Source organism: Sylvia atricapilla, chromosome 4 (assembly GCF_009819655.1).
Source record: "Sylvia atricapilla isolate bSylAtr1 chromosome 4, bSylAtr1.pri, whole genome shotgun sequence".
In the NCBI taxonomy this organism is placed as follows: Eukaryota; Metazoa; Chordata; class Aves; order Passeriformes; family Sylviidae; genus Sylvia; species Sylvia atricapilla.
In genome coordinates this window covers 10640322-10667339 of record NC_089143.1, presented here as the reverse complement: position 1 = coordinate 10667339, position 27018 = coordinate 10640322, and the positions used below count along the sequence as shown (strand labels likewise).

General features: G+C 37.8%; 1 protein-coding gene across 2 annotated transcripts; it reads right to left on the bottom strand.

The window, feature by feature from the left end:
• Positions 1-857: 857 nt before the first annotated feature.
• On the bottom strand, positions 858-24017 carry RELL1 (RELT like 1). 2 transcript variants are annotated; one of them, XR_010743423.1, is made up of 8 exons: positions 23882-24017; positions 13443-13679; positions 11635-11706; positions 10301-10358; positions 7445-7684; positions 6596-6782; positions 3092-3361; positions 858-2528 (listed from the first exon to the last, which is right to left on the bottom strand). XR_010743423.1 is itself a non-coding variant. In XM_066317134.1 (7 exons), exons 1-6 carry the CDS (start codon positions 23967-23969, stop codon positions 6602-6604), a joined length of 876 nt encoding a protein of 291 aa, XP_066173231.1. In that variant the 5' UTR covers positions 23970-24017; the 3' UTR covers positions 858-3361; positions 6596-6601. The 2 variants fall into 2 exon arrangements, 1 of the variants encoding a protein (XP_066173231.1); XM_066317134.1 differs by having other exon boundaries at positions 858-3361.
• Positions 24018-27018: the final 3001 nt, after the last annotated feature.

Here is a 27018-nt window from a genome sequence, read left to right as displayed (position 1 = left end):
TGTACTACACGAACTACACATAACTCATATGCAAAAGAAAAAAGGAACAAAAAATTCCTTAAAATGAGATACACACTGTGTTGAATTTTCAGAAGTTTCAGCAGCAACAGTGTTTCAATTCTGTCTGAAGATTGTGGCCTGGAAGGACTTTTCGTTTAGAATTTTTCTTTTTTTAACATTCTGAATATAAACCACAGCTCTGTATCAACCTCTGAAATTCAAATACAGAGCACAAAACAGACCCTACATGATGCTGCTAGGAACACTGAAATAATAGAAAATCCCAAACCTGTAAACAGGATGGTACATTGATAATCCCATCTCAGCTAGCCATAACTTGCTTCAATGGTCCTTCACACTATTCATAGAGCCAAACCCATTTTAATGCCCTTTACAGATCACAGTCATCTCTGAGAACATAATGTGACAAATTAAGCATTGTAGTATCACAGACAGACACAGACTGAGAGGAAACAACTGCAGAGAACTTCCTGTCATTTGTGATTTTTCGTTCCCTACAGTTCGAAAAAATTAAGAATAATGTTGAGTATTTTTTAAAAGCTCCATTATCAAATATAATAAGTTAAAAGTCTTGATACTTTTAATCTAAGATACCAACTTGGGTTAAAGCATAGATTTTTGTCTTTTTCATTTAAATATGAAACTAAAGTAGTATTTGCAATTGTCCTTTCTGAAAAAAATAAAACTGCTCTGAAGTACATCATACTATAACCTAACCTTCTCACTACCTCCATGAACAAAAACTTAAGAGGCAAAACGATTGCATTTTACACTTATATGGTGCAAAAAATAAATTTCACTCAATGGGTGAAGGCTTAAGGAAGTCAGAGGCAAGCTTAAGAATCAGTACTTTTTTATTTACTGTTTAGTAGTATAAAAGTTGTATATAAACTATTTTGTTAAAAATACATTTGAAAAGCAAATTTAAGAAAAGCAGACTAATATGGCAATATCCATACCCCTACAAAATAGCAGTGTAGTGTTAAAGGCAATAAAACAGGCACAGTTTCTAAATCCTCTCTTACTTAGGTAGCAATGCATAAATTCAATTCTTGCAAATATCAGGTCTTATAATACCTTACATAATTACTTTATACAGGTAAACAATGTTTTACAAATCCAACATGTCCCCATCCCTTTTATTCTACATATTATCAATGTAATCAAAACAGAAACTACTTTTAAGATAAGTAAAAAAAATACATATTACTGTTTAAATTTTCTTCCATCATTTTGCCATTTGTTTGCAGTACTAACCTATCACGTATCAAAATACAACATCAAGACAAATTGCCCTGTTTTTAGAAAAAGGTTTGGGTACAGTCTGTAACTGTATCTTCTTTCTGAAAATTATTTGAAAACTTCTGTTTTCTCCAATGCTCCCTTCTTCCAATAACATTTTATACTCACAGCTATCAATCTCTTAGAAACTGAATACTAACTAAATTTTCTAGAAATAGTCTTCACACAAATAATCATATGAAGTTTAATGCATGCCTTCAAGATGAGGTTGGTGTTTATGCTGTACTTAAATATTGAAGAGATTTCACAGGCTGATTTTACATTTATGGGAGCAGTGCTAAACACTGAAGTCAGACTCCTGGCGAAACAGTTATTTTGGATACTCAAAGACAGACAATTTTATCTAAAAATATCCATTTTAAAAAGAACAAATAACAGTTATTATTTTCAAAGTTTGGGTGGGTAGTGGTGGGTTGTTTGGTTTTTTTTGCAAATATAGCATCCCTGAAAAGTACATACTGATAGGAGCAGTATCTTTTTCTGTATCTTGTGGATACACAGAAAAGGAAAACCATCAGCAGCACATAATTGCATTAAGAGAAATAAACCTTGACAAGACATGGGAGTAACAAGACCTTCTTGACAAGACATGGGAGTAACTAATACACAAGTAGGAAGAGTAATTTTGTACACACTGATTGTTAACACTGCATACATAAATTGATGAAGAAACACAATTCTCAGATATGAAGGAGAAACAATTTAGAGCACTTGCATTAAAAAGACTGGAAGTATCAATTTAAAATAAATCCATTTCAAAAACATATACTGATATTAACTGAATTCATAAAGTAGATTAAGTTACAGTTCTCAGAATACAGTAGAATCTCTACTAAAATGCCTTACATTAGAGTTTATATTCTTAGGCACTCAGAATGAATTTTGTGATTTTCTATTACACAGAAAAATTTGCTGAAGTGTTACAGAGATTCCCCTCCCCAAAACAAGTAACAGGACAAAGCTGAGATCATAAGTAGATACAGAGAATTAACAACTCAATACCATGGTAATTTTAGCTTTAAGTCACACTTGAAATAAGAAAGGAGTAACACTGGCTTAAGATTTCGGTGAATGAATACAACTACCCTTAGTCCAATAAAGCCACTCTGAAGCACTTCAGTATATATTCCATAATTTTTTTAATGCCCAGTACTCCATATCCTTATCTAAGGGTTGAAATATGTTGCCTTAGCTTAATAATGAACCTGTGGGTAAGGAAAAAAAAAAAAAAAAAAAAGAAAGGCAAAACTATTAGGCACTCTTCAAATATGAGTGAGCAGTTACAAGAAAACAGGAGAACACAAGGCCTTGAGGAAAGTAACCTCACCAAGAGCTCGAACAGCTGCATAGGAAAAGATGCTCTTCCACCTCTGTTAAGTAGCAAGGAAGAGGTAAAGGTCTGGGGAACAACAATTTAATTTAACAGCTCCATAAAATGGAACCAGTCTCTACTGTGAGGTACCCTGCACAGAGTTTGAGGGCTTATGTAGTAAAGGCACACATGCAGATTTGGCTGGTTATTCCTTGTATGTTTTACTTGGCTACAAGCAGTTAGATAAAAAGAATATTTTCATCTTTCACAGGCTGGCTTTTATCTTCAGCAAACATTTGTCAATGCTGGAGTGGGCAGAACAGGAGAAGAAAAATCCAGATGGACCACTGGGGTGAATGCAGTTTTATCCACGAGGTAATTGTATTATTCTTAATATTGAGCTCAAAAATGCTTGTCTAAGTACAAAAAGAGTTTAAGACTTGATAAAGCTTTTACCTTTCCTGTCCAAAAACTTGTACATATGTTTTCTTTCCAAGATAAAGCCATTTGTTATGATGTCCACACAGCTCAACAGTATTTAAGTGTCTAAATCTTACTATTTTACTGGTCAAAAACCATTAAGTGCTTAACCTTGCAGGAATGACATCACAGAACTTGTAAAATGCTACACTGCCATAAATACATTTCCTTAAATAGTATACATCTCTTGGGAATTTTCAGTTTTCTCCAAAGTGCTTGCAGACAATCATCTTCTAAAAGTTCCACCTGTAAGAGAAGAAAACAATTCTAAAACCAAACCTAAATAGCAAAATTAGTTTTAGGATGGGCACACCAAATAAAAAGTTATCAGGTGCTCTGAAATGGAAAAAAGAAAAGCCACAATTACACGAAGTACTTGCCGTGCATTCCAAGTTTAGCATGTGAAATCATGAAGAGGAACTAAAAATTCAGCTAGTGCTCTTGAAATGCACAGACAAACACACAGTCAAAGTGACAAATCACACCACAGGGCGAAGCACTACAAATGGAAAATGTTACAGAGCTTCAGTGTACCAGTACCAGTTTCTGTTTACCCAGTAGCTTAAAATGAATGTGCAAGAGCTCAACTCAAAGTTTTGACTTCAATTATCAGCTGTATATCGACTACTCTTTCTTTATGTGCCATCAAGCATACCTGAAATAAAATTAACTGATGAAATGGAGTCTGCTAAGAACATGGACCTTGAAGACATGCTACAGCTTCCAATGATGCAGCCAGCAAGACACTAGATAAGCTGAAACACCGCAGAGGTTGCTTCAGAACATACCAGTTTAGAGGGAAAAAAAAAAACCCTGGACTTGAGAGTAGCAGTGAATACAGGAAATCAGCAATGCTACTTCATTCAGGTACTGTCCAACTCATAAATTCCACCTCATACAGGAACTCCCAGTAACAATGGTTAAAGTCAGGCACAAAGCACTAATCTACTGCCTCTGAATGACTTTAACTGCTTCCAGAAAAGCAGTTAAACACACATTTATGTCTACCTGCTTCCTCTGCATCTGAAGATCTGAGTCAAATTCCCCCAAACTATAAGCTTTAATCAGAAATTATCAGTTTTAGTAAACTGGGCTACAGTAATTTATTAGAAGTCTGAAATAACTAGCTGAAGTTAAGGTATAACCTGTTTACACATGAACAACTTCTCATGACAGTACACAAAACTGCATTTAGAACCATGCTAGGGAACAGTATCATACCCTTTTTCAAGCAAGAGCTGTTTATTTTTTGTAGTGCAATCAAACAGACCTGGCTAATTTCCCAGAAGATTTACAAAATAGCTCTGTTGGACTAGAGAGACCATTAAAATATTCTGCTGAGCCATTTCTCTGCTATTAGAACATTTTTTTCCAGAAGGGGCAAGACTTTAATCCTAAGGGAGGTTCTAGAATAAAAAGCTGCCATAGATGGACATTTTTTTTACAGCTTTACTATCATCTCCCTCTAGAGAATGGCTTATTTTTAAATTAAAGTAGTAATGGTTTAAATTTATAGAACTGTTAGGTAATTACAGGGAATAGCTTTCCTATTTAGGAGCAGAAAGAACAAATTAGAGAGAAAACCGGACTACAAAATATTTTGAGTGATATCAAAATGATGGGGTTTTTAAAAGTAAATTGCACTGTAATTTGTTTTCATATATGCTCTATTCTATTTCTCCTGCTTAAAGAGAAGATAACTAGTTTGCCTTTAGGTAGAAAAAAAATCATGAACAATCTGATGAGGTTTCTCTATCTCCCACTAGAGACATAGAAAAGAAATAAAAATAGTCACAGAACTAACAAAACAATTAGCTGGGCATGGAAATGCCAATCTAGTGAAGGAAGATGTTATCTCCTATTGCGTTTAGCTAATATTGATTTTTTTTAAAAGGGAAAAAATAGAAAGTATACAAACATAAAAAACCTTGAGCACAAGGACAATATTCTGAATCAGAAAATAAAGAGTACTGTTTGCCTTTCACTGACATCTGTAGATCCTTCACAGATTTCAGTGAAATAGCAGCCACTAGGCACCTGTGATTTGCCAAAACGTGCTACAGACCAAAAAGTGAATCACTGGCATAGACAAGCATTTGTCCAGTCTGGTCTTATAAATGTCCAGCAATAAAGATGCTTATTCCAATTTCTTAGTTTGTGAAACCCTAGCTCCACCTCCTTGCAATTTAGCCTACCACTGTCTTATTTACTGAGAAGGAAAAAAAAGTCAATTTACTTCATTACTCTCCATACCTTTTTCATTATTTGGAAGTGTACTACATCTCCAAGTCTCTCTTCCTCTACGGCAATGGTTCAAAAAACCTGGGTATAATTTAGTGATGAGGCACAGAGGCCAGACAAATACACTCTGCTTAGTTCAACAGTCAAACCTGTGTTGCCAGTAGGGGCTGGGAGGAAGTATCTGACCAAATACCAGCTCTCTAACCTAAAGATACTCAAGGGCATTTGAGTCTTGTTGCTTTTCTAAACAGACTAAATTTCCTCCTGTGCATTTCCCTCTTTCATTTGACGTTACCAATAGTTTGACATAACATAATTTCATCTTCTCTCTCAGCCTACAGAGACTTTGGCATTGTGCCATTTGTTCACCTTCTTCAAGTCCAGTTTACTATGTAACCCAAGAACCTTTCTTCCTCAAGGGTCAAGTCTGAATTTTGAACTACACTTGAATAAAATCACCTTTCCCCTTCACATTATCGATCAGCATGTCAACAAATAGATGACCTCCAGGGTTTTTCTTCCCCCCAACATACTAAACTGTTAAAAGAAAAAAAAAATACAATGAGGATTGCATTTCAAAACCATGCCAGGCATGTTTTTCACACGCTTAACAGAGTAATTCAAGCAATTCACTTCAGTTTAATGACTCACAAGAAAACCCCAACCGCCTGGCTTAGTTAGATCCCTGTGAGATCAGCAGGTTCATGTGACTCCATTGCTATTAGTCAAAGCTCCACAGATCTATCAGAGAAGTATCTAGTAAGCAATCACCTTATACAAGCATGCAGTACAAAGCAGCAAGCATAAGGACGCAGCTGTAGTTATTGAATAACTGTAGTTATTCCAGTGCTACAACTGTCAGAGGCACTTGATTGTTTTGGACAATAAGCACAATGCCACTAAATCTGAGCCATCATTTATTGCCAAAAACTTAATATGCAGATATTTTATCTGTTGGATTATTGATGCCACACCCACAAAAGTTATTTCAACACCTACTCTAATTACAAAGTCTGAATAAACAATTAGATAAGAATTTGGTGGATAAAAAAAGCCTTTTCTATTTTTTCATTAACTGAGTCACCCCATGTAATCTTTGCATAGCTGTGTAGAGAAACTTGAAATTGAAAGATGAGTTTTCACACGGAACTGATGCATTTTCAATTGCACTGATTACTTTCGCATATTTCACAGCATAACACTTTCAGAATGAATTCCAAACGTTCCAGTGTTTGATACCTGCATTTACTCTGAGCTTCTCCTCTCCTGCATTTCCTGTTTCAGAGGTGTGGCAGGCGCTTCGCTCACGTCCTGTTTGGCAGGCGTGGCCGGCATCTCGCCGTTGACGCTCTCCACGCCCGTAACGGACATCAAGCTTTTCCTCTCCTTGGAGTTCGACTTGTGATCCACTTTGGTGACTCGAAATCTGACAGGAGCAAAAGCAAGTTCATGTGTATTGCCTCACAGATGAGTTAGATCATTCTCAGGAGAAACAGCATGGGCAGAAACAAATTTCCAGGTCCCAAGAACCAGATGTCAGAGCAGACACCTACATGGAGCCTGTGTCACTTAGAGCATCTTCCTTTCCTATCACCCACAGGTATTTCTAGTACTCACTACTGCTGTATCACACTTTCTTGGAGAACTGTGTATTGAAGCAGAATCCACAGATTGCATACCACTTCTTAGAATAGTAATTTTCAAAGACAACTACAATATAAGGTAAGAATTAAAAATAACAAAGAGAAGGAAGTGGTTCCTATAGCCTCAGACTTACTTGAGAAATACCAAATTCAGAAACAGACAAACTTATTAGAATGCAATTCTTCTTTCTTTTTAGCCTGTATCAAACAAGCAAGAGCCTTAGATTTACACCCACAGTAAATCCCCATCTTTTTACACAGTTTTTAAAGAAAAAGAGAATCACATTTATTTCTTCCAGAAATAACTTCAGTGTAATAGTAACAGGGTTATTTAAAAAAAAATGCTGACCTTATAAACAGAGCAGAAGCAGTGCATATCTGTTCCAACACTGGCCACTGCAACACTCTTAAGAGAAGTATACAACAAAATGACCTAAAGCCTTACCTTCCCACAGAAAGGACTGTAACTTCTCCAATACGACTTCTTCTGTTCTCTTTAGATTTTTGAGCTGGCTTTATAAGGTGCCATCGTTTGTGACTACAGCGAGTACAAACATCCTTTTCTACCACTCCTCCAACAGTATGGAAGTGATGGGCTTTGCAGCTGTGTCTGAATGGAACAACACCTGGTGACAAAGGAGTCCCTGGACTCACTGGACTCTCAGGAGAGGTAGGAGATAATGGACTGTAGGAAAAAGAAATAAAGAAAATTTAATGCTTACTACAAAATACTATTCCTTCAAAAAGGAAAAACTATGAAATCCAACCTTCAGTTATGTCTAGTGAATAACCAGTTTCTACAGGAAATACTCATTTTTGAGGATGTCTGAGGATATCTGGCTTATAGTCTCCTCCAATAGGATATTTTTGCAGTTAGAATCACTTTCACAGATTAATTCAGCTGCAGTCATGGTTAAGGTAACAAATACAAAAGACAAGTAAATTAAGAGGGGGAAAAATATCAGGCCAAAGTATAAGAGAACAGGTTACATGAACTTATACTGATGATGAAGACATTTAATAAGCTGATAACACTCAAAAAAGAACTACCTTGGAAAACTATGGAAAGTATTTCAGAATTGGTACAGAATCTCAAGGAACTCCCAGAAGAAGAGCACAGTCCCACAATACTGAAAGGAGGCAAAACTATAATGTTTACCATGATGACAAAGAGAGAACATCATCATTCAGTTTCAGGGGGAAAAAAAGTAAAATTTTAAGTACCTAAAATGAAAGAAAAAGCAGTAAAACCTCCACAAGGCATTGGAGATTATCTAATTGAATCAATCTGATTTTCCTCTAAAACAGAAAAACAGATAACATAGATAGAAACCAGAGACACTTTTTTTGGACTTTAGCCTGAATTTCAACCCTGATTTGTAACACAGCAGGCCAGAGCTCAGGAAAGGTGAAATAACTGTAGAGTAACGCAGACACACTGTAAAAAAATACTAAAAACACATACAGCAAGTAATGTATCTGTAGTTGCTGTGATGAAACTGCAAAGACATACTAAATGTGGGGTTTGAGGTCCTGGTGATATTAAGTGCTTTAAACAGTTCGCTGGGTAACAGAATAAAAGAATAGCTGAAGTACCCATAGACTTTGGGTCACCCATAGCAACTGTGGAAGTGAAGATAAGAAATTAGAACGATAAGAGGAGAACAGGCATGTGAAAGACATTCACAGATACACAAATCTTACTAAAAATACTGGATGTATTGCAGTAAGGACAACACAAATTCTCAGTGTTTCAGCAGAAAGCCTTTACACAAACCTAGATTAAAAAGGAACAAGACAGATGACCATTCTCCAGAAAAAGAGGATCATGAGCTAAACATGAATCATTAACAACATTCTTGCTTTAAAAGGACAAAACAGTGGAAACAACAGAAGTATAACCTGTGAACCTAAATTTACATTACTCAGCATTAATCATGCCACATCTGATCCTACCATGCAGGTTTAGAAACTTATTTCAAGAAAAATACAAACAAACAGCAGAGACTCCAAAGGAGAACAGAAAGAACAAATTAAAGAAGTAGAACATGCCAGAGAAGACTGGGAGTTACTTGGATGTTTATTTTCAAAAGAAAAATATTGACAAGAAATATTTAATGGTCTTGGAATAAATAAGAAAATGCTATTAAGGAAAATAAAGTTGTTCAATACCTGAAGCAAAGACAGAACTAATGGCTTCAAGTGAGAGAGTATAGATTTTACTCAGCCATAACTATTTCTATAATTAGGAAGTTTCATAGTGCACTGAACTTGCAAAGAAACACAGAGGATTTCTACTTGATTACAAAAGCTTCAGGAGCATCTGTCAGATTCTGTAAGAGCAATCATTTCCCCTCCTCCTTACTCTTCCTATTTTAATCCACCACTGAAACTATAGTCTAAAATCCTCAAGATAGCATTACACATGCCTACGCACAAAATTCAAATAAATACTTCTACAGAACCATAGATGTTTAAAAATATCTATACTTGAGAAGAAATCCCTTTGGAAATTCAGGGTTTTTTTCAATAACCAAAAAATAACCTTTTCAATAACCTCTCACTGACAGAACAGGTGTTTTAATGGTTGCATATTCAATTCTTTGTTTTGCTGAAACTATATACTCCTACTTCTTTTATAGGCTACACAATAATACTTGGACTTTCATCTCCTCTGCCTTGAATATGAACACAAGGTTATAATGAAGAGCACTGAGAGTAGTCTAGATATAGCTAAAAATACTCATGTACAGATAAAAGCACTTTTACACATCAGTGAGGTTTTAGGTTTTTTACACAATGCACCTAAGTCAAAGCTGCTTTCTCTACATAATTATCTGAACAGGTATGCAGTGAAAAATCCTGAGATAGGTCAACCAACATCTATTGCCACAATTACAAAGAAAAAAGCAAACCAAAAGGAGACACAGAAGAAGATGTCTCTTGTGAGCTAGCACGTACACAAATGAAATGAGTGCTGTTCTGCTCTTTGGACTAAGCCACCTAGTACATACTTCACCCCTAAGAAAACCAGTATTTGTAGCATCTGTAAATCTTTAGCCCAAAATGCAGTAAAACTGCATCATGCACCTAGATCACATAACCAGAAGAGCCAGTCACTAACCCAGGATATATGTTAACATTTAAGGACCCAGACACAACAGAAAATTGAAGTATTATCCTCTTAGCTGGTAACTCAAGCAAGCAAGGTAGTCTTAGAAGTGTTGAGGAAACAAAGTCCTTTGAAAGCACATGCTTTTAGTTGCCTCAGGAAACATGCATTAAAATGAGGAGTAATTACCTTTCAGGTTCAAAGACACTGCTATCTGCTACCATTGCCTTTAACACATCAGCATTTGCTGCAATGAGAATAAACAGAACTCTTCAAAAAGTGAACGGTCCTAACTTCAGAAAAAAACACAAAACCAAAATTAAAGTTCCCCAAAGAAATTTCATTTAAAAGAAAGATGACTGCATTATGTACCTCCAAAAAAGCACAAGAGAAAACTGCAGAAAAAACGTTAATATAATTCTATGGGTAGTCTTAACACGAGCTACTAAAATTGCAGTTCATATTGCACTCAAAGCTCCACCCCAGTGCGAGCCATGGAACACAGCCATGTACACAAAACTCTCCACCAAATATCTCTGAACCACCTCACATGTTTAACCCAACTTCAGATTAAAACCATCAATTTTTAGTGAGCCCTACAAAACCCAAATTCACTATCAGCCAAGAACTATCAATTGCTCACTTTTTATCAAAACACATGCATTATCTGAACCTAATCTCAAAGAAAAATACACACACTCAAAGCACTGATAGTCTAAAAAAAAGCCCTGAACAACAGAAAAAATCCCCAAACAATAAAACCCAAAAATCCCCACATGCAAACCCAAAGACATCACTTTTCCAGAGGACTAGCCTTCATTCAGAAGTAGCTTAAAGCCAGTTCAATGGTTAGAACTCTGATTTATACAAACATAAAATTAAAAGGCTGAAGGCTCTTGTCCTGTAAAAAGCATCCAGTTTCCTAAACATTTCTTCTGTTGGGCAAAAACATTCTGAACTAACCAAGCATTCCAGGGGATGCTTAAGGATGATTTTGTTTTCTCAGTCACATCTTCCTCTTTATTCTTTAATTTGCACACACATGCAGATAACATGTACTGAATTCAACATTAGTGCTATACACACAATTGTCTCAGTTATGCACAAGCCTCTTATCGGACAAAAGCTGCAAGAATCACTTCAGGACAAGAAGTTTATTCTGGTCAAAACGTAAAAGTTTCCACAGGGTTTAAGTACTGCCACTAAGAAAACAACACTGAGCTTTTACTCCATAAACAATGCAAAAGGCTGAAGCAAAAAAACCCAAACACCTGAACAGTTAAAATATTTGGAAATGCATGAACTGAATTTACCATACAAAACAATTTTCAAGTAAGCAAGAAACTTCCCTATTGTCCTTGAAGTTACTGCCTTGTAAAGACAATTTCAAAGAGCTAGCAATGAACAAATTGGTTATTAAATGAAAGCACATGAATATAACATTCATCAGACTATCCAAAAAAACATATTTGTTACAGAACACCATCATAAGGGCTGCTAACTTCAATGTCACAATACTATACCTTCATTTTTCATGATGTAGTTAACAATTTGTCCCACAGTGTCACTATTCTCATGTATAGTGTCATTCATTTCTGTGCAAAGAAATAAATATGTTGTCAGTATCTCCACCTTATGAATCAAGAACTGAACTATCTTAAAAACAAATAACAATAAAAAAGTCACAATCAAAACCAAACACACACAAAAAACCCCTGCATTTTAAAAAAGAGAAAAGATCTGTTGTCACTATGGAGGGAAAGCTTAGATAAGACTTTATCATCCTTATTTAGTAAAACCTATGAACACAGGTTTATCATCTCTACATCAGCCCGAACAAATTCAGCTAAGAATTATTTAAGATCAGTATTTTCACAAACATACTTCAAAATTCCCTCTCTAGTTAGTAAGGAAGAGACAAACAAGAGAGCAGGGAGGAATCCTAAGAGGAAGGGGGGAAGGAAAAAAAAAAAACACACAACACCAAAAACATTAAAAAAACATTAAACTATCTCAAATCACTGATCTAAAACAGGTACTATCAGATTAAATTTAAGATTTTCAACTCATCTACAAGGACGTAATAACTGATTAATTAAAAAAAAAAAACCTGAAAACTTTTGGAATAGAATGCACCCATTAACAACATAAAAGCTTGCCTAGAATAACCTGCAAAGACTGAAGAAGATCAGCTGAGGAACTAAAACAATGAAGATGCAAAACTGTGCCCTTCCATAATAACTGTTATGTTGCTCTATTTATAAAAAAAATGGGGTTGAGGCAAGTTTGATAGGCTAGACTCTAAAATCTTAAGTAGTAAATTAGGGCCTTCCCCACCTCTGCACCCAGGCTTCATCTTCATACCTGCAACTCTGCAATGTAACTTAGAGGCAGCTAGTTCCTGCCGCTAGGATAAAGGCAATGTCCCCATGTCATCACCACTCCCGTTCCACTCTGGGAACGAACAGATCACACAGATAACTCACTGCACAGCTGCCCCAGGCAGTTAATGCTCAAGAACACACTGACACATCATTACTGCACCACATGGGTCTACCCTTACCACAGAGCCACTGCAATTTGCACTCATTATGGACCTACTGAAAGAAATTAATTGGGAGAAAGGAAGAGGAGTATTCACAAGTGGCCTGACTTTTGTTTTTACTTACATTTTACAAATGCTGTACCATGTTACTATAGCCCTTCCCACACGGTAACAATGCCTTTTTTCCCCCCAGATAAGAATAAATGGGAATAAGGAACAATAAAAACAAGGGCACAAATAAACAAATGTTAGGATAAAAACAAGGGCATTTTTAAGGAAAAATTATAAGCAGCATTAAATAAAACAGAATGAAGATATTCAGTCCAAAGGCTTGGTTTTATAAAGAGAGGGGAGACGAGAATGACAACACAACAGGAACAAATTAAGATTCCAAAACACAGAAACTAAGATTTTAGGCTTTAAATGGCAGCTTTTTGCCACTTCCCAGCTAGCACTATGTACACTAATACTTTCTTGTTAACAGCATGTAGAAGGCAGAAGAATGATCTGGTGACTCCATCTGTGGAGTTGCAAACAAATATACTGATACTTTGATCCCTCTGTAAGCTCTTACTTGATGTTAGCAAACTTGCATGGGAAAGTGAAATGCTCCTAGATTTAACTAGCAAAGATCAGACCCCAAATGACATACAGTAACAAAAATATTATTCTTAACACTGCTTTGATGTCAAATATAGACACAGAAATGACAGAAGTCTCACAGTAAATTATTTCATAGTAGTTCCAACACACAGAAATGGGAATTTGTTTATTAGACTTTATTACCTATTTTTTCATCAATTTTTTCTTCTTCTAGTTCTTCAGCTTCTGTTGTACAACGATATCCTTTTTTCTTAAGGATATGGCAGATAAGAATCCCCAAGAGACCCATGATGAAGAAAACAGGAACCAAAGCAAAGGCAATATACTCTAGGTGTTCAGCCTTGCCATCATTGCCATCCACTTTAGTTGTCATAGTTGTCTGTAAGCCATGGCTTGACAAAGCCCGCAGAACCTCTTGATCTATGTAAATCAATAAACACATGTATCACTATACACTGTAAATCACCGGAAAGAATTTAGAAAATTACAAGCATGACCAAATCCTCACAGTACCTTCTGCAATGATGAGGACACACTCTACTGGCTGAGAACTTACACCAGAAACAGCAGATACTCCCTCTTCACCAGTTACAAATATCTAACATCCAAAAGCCTGTGAGATATTTCTTCAATGTAACAGTGAAGAACCAACCATATTGAAGCCTGACAGGCTTGTAAGCTCAAACAGAGGGCTCACATATTTCACAGCCGAGTGACACACCACTGCTCCTTGTTCACATTTCTGAGGACAATGCTATACCATTCCTCCAGTCCTAAGTTCACACAAAGCTACCAATAAAATGTGGATCTTTTCCTAATATGAGAGAAAATACAGGATTTAATATTGACCCTTGCACACAAAAACTATCAGGTGTGAAAGAAATAGCCCTTATTTTTATTTTTGACAGTGGGAATTCTCAAAAGAGCATCTTACCCCTTATTCATCAGAATAAGGTGGGCTTATTCTTTTTTTGTCTGAGAATTGGAAATTATTTTATATTTAAACTTGAAACAGGACATGAAAGAATTCTTTTTCTTGCAAAGAACTGAAGCATTGTGACACACTATATCCACAATTAAGCACTTTTGTTTTATTTAGGTTCTGAATTTCATAGATGCAAACTCCATGTTATAAACTGGGATTCTGACCTATCAAAAGTATAGAATATTTACATTAGAAGGGACACTTGAAGCTCATCAGTCCAAATACTGCTAAAAGCAGCACTAAATAGATCAGGTTTTGCAGGTAAGCTCGATCCAGATGATGAACATTCCACATTTCTGGGCCATCTCTTCCAATATTAATACACTTTTATGCCCAATAGACACAAAGGAACTAAAAACTCAGTACTTTCTTGCATATCAAAGTATACAAAGTTCAACAGCTCAGATAAATCCAAAATTACCTGTTGCATACTCAAAACCTTGGCAAACCCTTAGAGCTTATACACATTCTCCACTTCATATAATAAAAACTTAAACGTTACTATCCCAAACATGCATTTCTACCTTCAATTCTTCTCCTCTGCTCCAGCTGAAAACAATTTCTTTGACTAAGAAATAATGACAACCAGAAAGTGTTAGGTTTTTATCCATCTATTTCAAAGTATTTCCCATCTACTTGTATTGACATGGACAAAGAAATACACAATTTTTCCATTCATCAAACTTGTTGAAGAATAGAAGAGTCAGCAGAAAACTATTTACATGATAGGGACACTTTCACAACACAAAGAGAATAATAGAATAATCCTTTCCTTTCAAAAATAAATTAAAAAAAAAATGGGTGAACCTCCACAAATTTACAGAAGGAGAATTATTCCACAAACATCTCCTGCACTGGCTGCATAACTAAGTTGCATTTGAGAAATACCAGTAGGGTGATAGACAGCAAAGAGAAGTTTGGTATTTACCCTAGTTTTCTTTATTCCTCTAGAAACAGTAAACATTTTAACATATTTCTGAATTTTTCAGAACAGTCTTGAATTGTCAGTTAATTAGTATACAATACATAAGACTTGCTCAAAGTGAAAACAATGAAAATTATTTGAAATAACAATAAATCTCAATTAGTAACAAGAAAAAAATGTATTAAGCATTTCACGAAAATAATTTTCTAGAAAATACTAAAAATGCAGAAAAATGGAAAGAAGTGCAAACAAATTACTGAACAGACCTCAAAACCAAATGTTAAAGCAGAATCTCAGGATATTTGCTTTGGACAAAGCCAGATGGTCTAGTTTGCTCCCAAAACCAAAAGAAAAAGCTATTTACTTATAAGAGGCCAGCAATCCTTCAGATGACTGTATGCAGAATTTACCACTATATTACCTTCAGAAGCTCTAATGTATGCCTGAGTAGAACAATTGAAAAATAGCTACAATTTAACACTTTAAAGTTGCAATTGTTTTATACTGCAAGGCAACAAAAGACAGGAAAGGGTAAGGGATACAATCATATAACTGAGAAGGCTGATCTTACATGCGATTTATTTGCATTCTAAGATTTTGTAATTCATGCTTTAACACACCAAAAAATTGGTTTTTTAACTCATCAGGTAGCAACAGCCACAAACTGTGCCAGCTGATCAACATAGTAGTTCCATTTGCTTTCAAGGCAGGAGAAAAGCCATCTCACCAGAGAAGTATTACTTGGACGACTGCAACATCTCAGAATGTAAGAAATCCAACTGAAACAGCATACATCACAAGGTCTTGAGGGTATTAATAAATAAGCACCTTTCACATTCAAGTGTAAGACAACAACAGGCAGATACTTTGGATTTTGTTGCACTGTATACCCATTTAAAAAGGAACAGGAAACATCTCCCTACTAGCAACAGCCACTTGCTAGTCAAGCTATTTTGTGGAAGGGTCACAACATTTATCCAACTCAACTTTTTGGGGTTTCTGCCTCTCTTTGTGGCAAGATTGGCCAAAACTCTTGGATTCCCAAAACAAGTATCTATTTTCTTCATAACCATGGCAGGAAATTCCCACCAAACCCAGAGAGCTCAGCCATGTGGCCTCATCACATGGCTAGAGGTGCATGCCTCAGCCTCTCCGAGTCGTGGTTCACTGCAAATCCTTCAGATGCAAAGTGGCTTTAGGAGGTCCCTTCCCTTTCAGTTCTCTGCTACTCCACTCACTTTGCTCCTGACAGACGATAGCCCTGAAAACAGTTTTAAATTGTAATACTGAGATAACCACGTTTTAAGAAAATATGCCACAAAAAGTCTTTAATTTTTTAGCAGGCTTTTTACCGAATCAGTAAATAGCCTGAGGTCTGGCAAACTCCTCTGTTAAGATAATCCATTGCCTGAGTATGTTGTAGTGAGGAAATGAGAAACAACAGCCAAGTATATCTAGAACAAAGTTTCCCAGAGTCATTTTAGTAACATAGAGCCACAGTCTCAGAGCATGTTCAAAAAATAAAGGCAGTAGCATTAATTATGTAAAAAAAATTTTTAACTGTGAGGGCAGTGTTTAAGGCCAGGCTGAATAAGGCCTTGAGCAATCTGGTCTAGTGGAGGTGCAAGGAGGGCTGGGACTGAATGATCTTTAAGGTCCCCTCCAACCCTCAGTATTCTATGATTCTTTTTCAAAAAAAGTATAATGCCCAACGTAATTATTTTTTATCATCAACCTGAAACCCTGTCAGCTTGACATATCCACTGAAAACATAAATACCAATTTAACACCATCACCACCCTCCTAAAGAGCAAACCCTCAGGAACCACTCAGGTTGAGATTCCCAGCCTACCCAATATGCAACACCTGTAAAAGCCTGCATGGTCAGGAACCATGGTTTGAATTCACTGTTTTCTGTTTCTTTTTCTTCCTACATAATCGGTTTTATGATTTGGTACTTCTGCTCGTCGACTGCCACATGAAACACCAATGAAAAAAATCTCATTAGCTAAAATCTCATCTGCAGTCAACAAGCAACAATAATCTACACAAACACTCAGATACAGCCTATGCAAGTTAAAAGGAGAATTGTGCCTATACTGTCACTTTCTTTACTGACAGAAGAATGTTGAAAAAATCATAATTTATCAACTGAACACTCTGTAGCATAGATTAGTTTATTAATCGGATTAAGGTATACAGAGGTTCTGAACTAAGAAGGAAAACACAGTTAGAAGTATTTTTTCATTTAAAAACTCATGTACACTTCAACATACTAGCTTACTTACATAGGCCTATAGAACTTTTCTTTGGTTGTAATTAGATACCTAAAAATTCAACTCTGCCATTAAAATTCAACAAGAAACAAACATTATAGTAAAACATTAGATCAATAACATTTCTATAAAAACATGTCATTTACAGGAAGTCCAGAAACTGCTTGATGCCATTCTTTTTTTTTTTTTCAGACACAGAAATTCACCAAAAGCAAAGCAAAAATATCCTAGAAGAAATTACCTTGGCTGAATCAAATACTTGGTCTGTGTAACCTTACAAGCAATGTAAAGCACTCTGCTTTCATTATCAAACACCCCACAGTCTACCCTCAAAACCCTGAGCAACTATGACATAATGCAAAGCCAAGCCTTGAGTACCTAAATGGGCAATACATTTTATATCCCAAGTCACAGCTACATTATCCCCTACTATATATTCCCTATTCCCTTTCCCCAGAGGCACATTATGCTTATATCAGACTGTTGATAGTTTACCTCATTCTTGTGATGTATGATGCTGCTCCTCAATGGTTTTAATCAGGCCACAGCAATCTTCCTTGACTTGAGTCAATTCATAAAAGAACTGATTTATTTCAGTGCTTTGCTGTCCTGCCATTTTTATACACCAGTCATTGTATACCAGTCTACACAAGAAAATCACCTGAAGATGTAATCTAAATGAAATTATTTACGAGTGATATTCTGCACATTTAGCGATGCTGAAGCTGTAAACAATAAATTGCACTCATGCCACTAATTCAGATCCCATGCCCTCATTTGCTTAAAAATATATGCCAAGTTCTAAAGTTGAATATTGCCTGCCCTGACTTAATCCTTACCCAAGAAGCAAAATATAAATTTAGTCAACCTCAGACAAGTCTTTTGGTTTTTATCACTGTTATTCAGATACAAAGGTAGTGTTCTTCCACTGCAGCAATTGCTCAAGACAACTTACAGTACCTTCAGGAAAGAGAATATAACAGCAAGAAAGCAGATAAATGGAAAAAATATGTCATGCTTCATTAAATTGCAATTTTTACATGGCTTAGACAAACTTTTCATAAAGCACATGAGAAATTTCTAGAAATATTTAATCTTAATCCTATCTTGAAGTACAACTCAGATTCGTGAAAAACAAATCCTTTCAATAACCAAAATCAAAACAGTTAATATACAATAATGCATTGTTTTTCTAAATCTCCTGTAATAAATCGAAGTATAATCTACACCTACCTGATTACTTCAAGCACATTCCACTTAATTTACAAAAAGTGGCTCATAAACAACAATGTAATCTTCTCTCTGCTCTACTGGTAAAGAATCCTATTTAGTTATTCTGGATTTTGCCCATTATGCTCATGCCATTTACCTTTTATGGCATGCCTTTTAAAAAGGTTTATTTACATGTTATGAATGTGATTATTTGATCAATCTACCTGGTAAAAATAAGTGCATATAGATTCACTATCTTGTCCCTGAAGTTTAAGGAGTTACAAGCTTATATTCCCTGCTTTTAGGCATGAGAATGAAATATTGATATCAATCTCACAGTATACAGAAACAAAACATTGTCGCCCTTAACATTAATTAATATTTAAACAAATCAAATATGATCACATACAATCTATTTAAGTACAAGACAAATTAAACACTATGGTATGGCACATGATCTGCTGAAACATCTCAGCACAGCAGAAAAACACGCCTCAGTAGCAACATCAGTTTAAGCATGTCTCTCCCTTCTCACCATTAATGTGCCAGTGTACTCCCCTGCAGAAAAAAGGGCCATCACTTAAGGTTCAAAATATTTAGAGAGAATATCGACTGCATGGGTGGGTTTTGGTTCTTTTGGGGGCTTTTACGGTGTTTTGACTTTTCCTTTCTCTCATACCTGGATCACTTGTGGTTCAATTCACCACACAGACCTACACACCGCTGCTAAAAGCACTGCTTAAGCTTTTTGTGGGAATGCCACAAGGAGAAATGGTCAGGCAGCCCGTGACCCCAGCTGCCCCAGCAAGGAAAAGACACCTGATGATGATACTTAGTGCTTCATCCTCTCCTGGCTCTAGAGGAAGTGTGTTTTGAACTACATCAAACACTAAAGACACTTCGAAGACAGATATGAAAGGTGGATGGATCACAGAATGATTTGGACTGGAAAGGACTTTAAGGACTGTGTAATCCCAACCCCACCATTGGCTAGGACACCTGCACTAGATCAGATTACTCAATCTGGATGTGCTCTTTCACTTATAGTGTTCATTTTAAGTATAATTTAGCGTAAATCTTCTTTCATGTGAAATGACATGCCTTTAAATTCAGGCATTAAAATAAAAACTCCTTCTTTATTAGCTCAATTTCCTAAATACACACTAAATACATCAACCTCAAGGATTTAAGAAACTAACTTTACTTTTAAAAACTTTGGTTTTAGTGAACTTAACTCAATGCCACATTGCATCTCCTAGCATTTTAGAAGTGGTGGGTATTTCCTTAAAAGAAAATAAGTTCTAAATCAGTTGTATACTTTCATTCAGTACTTTCAACTTAGTCAGAGATAAAGCATTCTATTAGAGCTGCAGTAGAGGTATCTATTATCAAGTTGAATTTAATTTTTTTTAGATTCTTAGTTCAGGTGCTTAGCAGGGAAATCATTTAGGTGAATCATTTCCCCTAATGGTAATCATATATTCATTTAATACACATCTTTAATTATTTTACCAATACTAAATTTAACAAGAACAGTTGGATGCTACTTCAAATAAATACACCTTTTATGAGTTATCTGATTCAAGAAGTATTTATCTATTGTGGACACTACAGTCAAATTGCTTTTGCAAAAGTAAGCAGATGAAATTACTAGCAATTTCAATCACATGACAAAATATAACACTGCCCAAAACACACATACACAAAATTAATTAGGAAACATTAGGGCCTCTCTGTCTTACTAGTCAGGTGGTAGCTGCAGAAGAGAGCAGACAAACCAGAAAAGTCAGTAAAGAAGAGATTAGAAAAAGTTTATTTTATAGAGAGGAAAAAGCCCTTAAGTGAAGAAAACCTATTGCCTACCACTTGCTTTGTCTATTGTTCAAGGAAATTGTACTTCAGGGAATAAGCTTAAAGTGAATAACAAAGGAAAAACACCTATCATCGAAGAAGAACATTCAACACATTTGTGAATTCCGCTTTACTTCCAGCTTCCTTGTAATAATTAGAACCTACAACCAGAAGTGAAATAAGCAGGAAGTGAGATGACAAAAAGGAAGCCACATGATGAAGGAACATACTGACAACTAATAACACACTGCCAACTGCCTTAGAGGTTAAGCAGGGCTGATTAAGAATTTCTGTTAAGAACAGACCACAAAACCTTCATCAGATTTGCCAAAAAATGTCAGTAATTCAAAGTGAGCAGAAAGATCAGCCACGTTTCCTTAGAGCTCATTCTAAGTGCAACTACTTTGTGACCACCAACAGTAGGACCCAGGTAGCAAGTCTCAGGCATGACCCACCTGAACTTAACACCAAACAGCATCCCTGGTACCCAATGCTGTGTTCACAACCATAAAACACCAAGCTTTTCAGAGTAACCCAGGCTGGAGTCCTTACTTTGGAGGCAGAATCTCTGGCTCACCGAAGTCACTACAAAATCTCTGACTGGAGGCAAATTTTGCAGGAGGTCTGGCTGGAAAGAGAGCTTTCTACTCTGAGAGGTAAGTCTCCACCCTGACAAGTTCTTTACTAATGCCAGTTTTTTCTGAATTACACACCCTCTCAACACATTCAGTAAATTGTCAGCAGAAAGTTTTATTAAACTGGCTTCTCTGACAGCCTGAGGGTAGGGTGGGGATTCAGAAAGGAGGTACCTACTATGTAAAGCAGGCCCTACTCACAGCAAAAAAAAAAATATAGCTGAAAGTATTACTGCATAATTCATATAAGACCCAATAATCCTGTGTGCTGAAATAACTGCAATAAGCACTGCACTTCCCTCACAGCCAGAGAGAGCTTGTTAAGAACCAACAGGGAAGACCAAACCTAATCAATCATCAGTCACCACACCACAAAGGCATCTGACATTATTTAGAATTCAACGAGAAAAAAAAAATAACAGTATATAGAGTAGTTTTGTCGTGTAGAGAAAGGGAAAAATTTAAATATAAAGGGAAGTAAGATTTAGTCTGTTCTTTGTGTGACACAGTACATTAACATACACAAAGACAAAAAGCTAATGGTGCACTGTTTACCAGTTGTAAATTGCAGTGCTTATGGTGTAATTGCTTTGGTCACTACTTCAGCAGCATACAGCCGCTATGGCAAAAATACACAGAATGGGCGCTTTACATTTGCATTTCTGCTGGAAAATTGTTCCTCAAATTTCAGTTTTCAAATAAAACACACCCTGTAAACAGCTACGGTACATTTAATAAAGCATATTTCACCAGTATGGACATTAAAAAGCAATTAAATAAAATCAAATCCTTCCTGGACACATCAGCTGTTTAGTACTATTGCATATCATTGGTTAAATTTGCAAGTGCAATTGGCATCTAGTGAGCAGCACTAAATCAGTGCCATCAAACACATTATATCAATGAATTTATGCACACTAACATCAATCCTCACCAGTTTACTGGAGTTAAAAATCAAATTTAACCCAAACCAATGTATCTCGTGTGAAGAGGTATACTGTGATCTTGATATACAGCAGATACATTGACAGAAAGCATTTGCAAAACCCTGAGAAGAGAATTCCTTCATAGCCTTTCCATCTCTTGCTAGACTTGCCAACTTTTAGCTTGCGTAAGTACAATCCTATTCACCCAGATATAAGACTGAATTGCTGCTATAGTCATTAAACCCTACAGATGCACATAGCACACCAAGAGTTCTCCACCCAACATCAAGCTCAATAAAGCAATCCTGAGTATAAACATTCGTAAAAAGTCTGTATAAACCTACATACACACATCTTTTCATTTTCTGAAACATCTGTTTACAGCCTCTTCAAGATACCACTAGTAGGTAAACTGCACAGTAACCACAACATGTATAAACATGCAGTAATATGCTGAAGTAACAGCCAAAAAGCAAATTGCTTTTCATCTGTTAAAAAAAAAAAAAATATATATATATATATGGTCATGATCAAGAAGAGAAGAAAAATGCACGACTTCCCTCTCCTATTACCTTTGCATAGAAAGCCTCAGGTCCTCAGATAGCAGCTACCAGTCAATATAAATCTGAAATTCAAGGTGGCTAGTGGTGTATTTCTTTCCATTCTCCTGAAGCACTGAATGACAAGCCTTCCATTCCTCTTGCTTTCAGAAAATAAACAGCAAATAGATATCTCAAACTCTTCTGACCAAGCTTGCCTGCACCAAGTAATACACAAATATACAAAAGGAACGCCAGAAAGACAAGAAACATTTCAGGACTAATTCTTTGCTAGTAAGCATGGCCATCTTTACTGTTTCCATTTAGTTGAAAGTTTACTCTCAAACAAGCTGATATACTCTTACTTATGTCATACCCCCCCAAATCTAATACAGCTGAAAGCAGAAATGAGCATCAATTTTTAACACAAGTGTTTGAGCATCAGGGACAGTGCACAAAAAAAAAAAAGGCACTTCAGACTACACAGGCAACAAATTCTGTTTCATTTTGAGATTATTAGAACTTTTATACAGTTGTTTTTAGACATAAACAAAGAAAATGTCATTCTAAACTAACTTCCGCTGGTGATTTTAAGTGTGCAAGGGCTCTTCAGAGTTCTCAAGGGTTGCAGTCAACTTTTAACTTCCAAAACCTAAACGCTAAGCCAAACTTAACCTCACAACGGAGGGTAAAATACAAACAATTCCTTAATGCACTTCTATCTTAAGAGCCATCCGATTCCAGTTAAAATGAATCAGCTACGGAGGAGTTGCCACACTGCAGCCCGTACAGCTCATTACAGATTTTTATGTTTGGGTTTTTTTTCCCCCTCGGCACTCCTGGCCATAAGCTAGTGCAGCAGCAGGCCGGGATGTCGCGACAGCAGGCACCGTGCGATGGCTGAGGGCCCCCGCAGCCCGCCCGAGCGGGAGCGGCAGCGCCCGGCCCGAGCGCCCCCGCCGCTCCGCTGCCGGCGGGACAAACTTCGGCCGCTGCGGAGCCTCGACCTCCTCCCGGCCCGCGCCCTGCCGGGCCGCTCTCCTCCCTCGGCCCCCGCAACAGCCGGGGACCCCGAGGAAACCGCGCCGGCCCCCGGCAGGCACAGCGGCAGCGGGGTCAGCCCGGACATCAGAGCGGCGAGTGAGCGAGGCCGTACTGCCCGGCGAGGTCACAGCCCGCGGAGCGGTCACAGCCCCGGCCGCCGGCGGGGAACGAGGGGGTCGCGGACTGAAGCGTCGCACCGCGGCGAAGGACCGAGGCCGCGGCGACCCACCGAGAGCGGAGCTGTCGCCCAGCCAGTCAGCCGTCGGGCCCAGCGATGGCGCAGTCGGCGGGATCCCGCCGGTCGCCGCCGGAGCCATTCCCGACGCCTCGGCCGCGCGGCTCCGCGCTGGCAGCGGGACCGCCGCCGCCCCGCCCGCCACGGCCCGGCCCAGCGCCGGCGGGGCGCGCCCAGCCCGCACTGCGCCTGCGCGGGGCCGCCGGCCCGGGGCGGTGCTGCCGCGGGGAAGCGCCGGGCTGGGCTCTGTGTGCCTGCCTTTAACGGGGCGAAGGCGGTTCTTACACACTCCTGTGGGGCTTACCCCGAAGGGACCCAGACGTTAGTTCAGTATTACAGCTCCCAGACGCGGTTTCCTGAGCCCGTGTGACGGGGCTGGGGTGCAGCGAGGGGGCAGGATGGGCGCGGGGCACCGTGTCCTGAAGGGCCCCAGGTGGCTCCTTGACCGATTTGTTCGGCGTTGGTGGTGTGCCGCGCTGGGGCCCGAGCGCCTGGGGTGCAGTGCCACCCTCATGGAGTTCCCCACGGGGGAACCTCTCACGCAGGCAGGTTTGGGCGTGTCTCCCCGTGGGTTTCAGCTGTGGTCAGGAAAGGCTTTTCTGCCGCTGCTGCCCCAGGGGCCGTGCTCATTGTGCCGGCAGCTTCTTCGCTGCCAGCGCACAGCATGGCGCAAGGCCTGAGGAGGTATGTCAGGAACAACTGCTCTGCACCACCTTGGAGCCTGTTACCAGAACTGCATGGAAGATAGTTACTGTAAGGGCAGGGCAGTGTACCTGCCCCGAGGAGCCTTATAGTAGAACCTTGTGGAAGTTGCTGCCGCCACTGCAGCATTATCAGCAGGACCCACAAGCATTGAGAAGCTAAACGTGGCCCTTATTCGCTGTCCCTTAGCATGTGGGGGCATTGCTTCCACTCACTCTGTTACCTCTCCCCATGCAATAGGCCTTAAATTCATGCTTTATTCCTTGAATCTTCACTGCTAAACTCCAGCTTAGTTTTATACTCTGCTAAACTAACTCCCATGCTTAGAGCTCGGCCCACTTTGTATTTCAGCAACCACAGCTGGAACTGCCTACTGACATGGCATGAAACTAAAGACTTACTCTTGTAGCAAGGCAGAGACAATTATAGCTTCCTAGTACTTCAAATACAATGCACTAAATTATTCTAACCTAAATAATTTATTTACTTGCTATTGCTGATTTTGAATACCTGTGGTAAACACCACTCATTTAAGATACAATATTGCCATCATTATAAAGACAGATAGATTTTCGAGTGGATTTTTTCATCTGGTAAACGTTGTGTGCAGAAATACCCTTATCAGCCCCGAACTAGACCCATCCACAGGTAGATTCAGAATACCAGACTGCCAACATCCTGTTTGGGACAATCACCCCAACTGACATCTCCTCCCCTCACTACCTCCCAGTCTACTTTCTAGTGAAAAAATATGCATTAAATTATGTTCTCAAAAATAGTATATCAGTGCCATTTTTGCAATAGACAAAAAAGAAGTGCTCTGGAAATAATGAAAGTTTTAACCCTTTTCCTCGGTGCTTGACTGTCAGCTCTATTCATGGTACTGACTGTAGTCCCTGTTTTTTATGCAATTATTTTTTTCAGAGATAGAAGTATTAAAAATTAGGCTGATTCAGTAGCTGAGATGTTTATAGTCGGAAATACTTCTTCTCAGTCAAGTAGATAACCAAGAATATGAAAACTCATGTTTTCTTAGTACTCGCTGTGAGACTTATCTGTTTATTGTACCAAACTAATGAGGAACTAGCAGAACTGTCCTTTTCAACAGAATAGGAAGTCAAGCAGCAGGACACAGGGTTCTTTGCACTTTTAAAAACAATTATTTCTTCCTCTTCAGTTTTCTGCAGAAAGTACTGCTGCTCACCTGAGTTGCCTCTGCTCTGTCTCTTAAATCTTTATTTACTTGTTTTTTGAGGTTGTGATTCTCTGTCAACAGTTCTCAGTGTCACAAAGGGGACAGACTTGGAGAGAGATATAATCTTCCTTTTCTTTTGGGTAAAGTGCAGCACTGTAGATCCTAACTCAAAGGAAATGGCAAAATGCAGCAGGATTACTGAACCGTATCTGCTTCCATGGAAAAAGCTCTCCAGAGGAAGGCTTTAACTCAATCTCCCTCTGACTTCAGAAAGACTGTGGGTTTTTTTTTTTTTTTTTTTTTTCTTTTTAAGATTAGGGAACTAATCTGGGTTTACAAGCAGGGAATTGGCACAATTTCTGAGGCAGTAGCTTTCTGCCCTTTTTCATCCACTGGAACAAACACTCCTGGGCATGGGGAAAACTATCAAATTAGCTTTGCCACTAGAAGATCTGTGAAATCACCTGTCAGCTTTTATGAAAAATAATAAATCTCACTCAAAACATTACTAAGTTTCTTTAACAGGCTCAAAACTAAGTTTCAAAGAGGTTTAATTGGCCGAATCTAAGTCAGTTATTTCCTCATGATTTCTAGAATGTATCTTTGGTTTGTTCCTGTTACTAGAAAATGCAATCAGTTGGAAAAAATGCAAGCACTCTTTCTTATTGCAAAATAGTCAAGAAATTTTCTTTAAATAGTATTTGGCTCTACCCACTACTAATTCTTGAAACTTCATCTTCAAGCTAAATTCCAGTGTTGACTTTGTTTATTGGAAGACGTTTTCGGGATTTCATTTTTATTGGTAATAATGCCTGAATAGACCAGTCAACTAACTGTCTTCCTTTGTAAAAGTCACAGAAAGACTAGACACTGGCAGAGGAAAGTAGAAGACAGGAACCATTGTTTGCACATCTTCAGTAGTGTGGCCTTAAACATCAAGACAAAGAAAGTAATACTGGAAATCTCATGTCATCGAGCCCTTTTATGTGACTTAATGAGATACTTTATAGTGAACTAGCAAGATGCTAATTTCATAATTAATTACATATATATGTAATTACATATTAAAATCCATCTGCTTCAAGTATGCACAAGTACCTCAGTGTAAAACTAATCAATGGTAAAGCTATTAAAATGTGAATAATTGAAATTCCCTTTGAAAATCAAATTATACACATTCCCACATAACTTAATTGCTCAGTTTTATTACTAGAATCACAGTTAAGACTGTCTC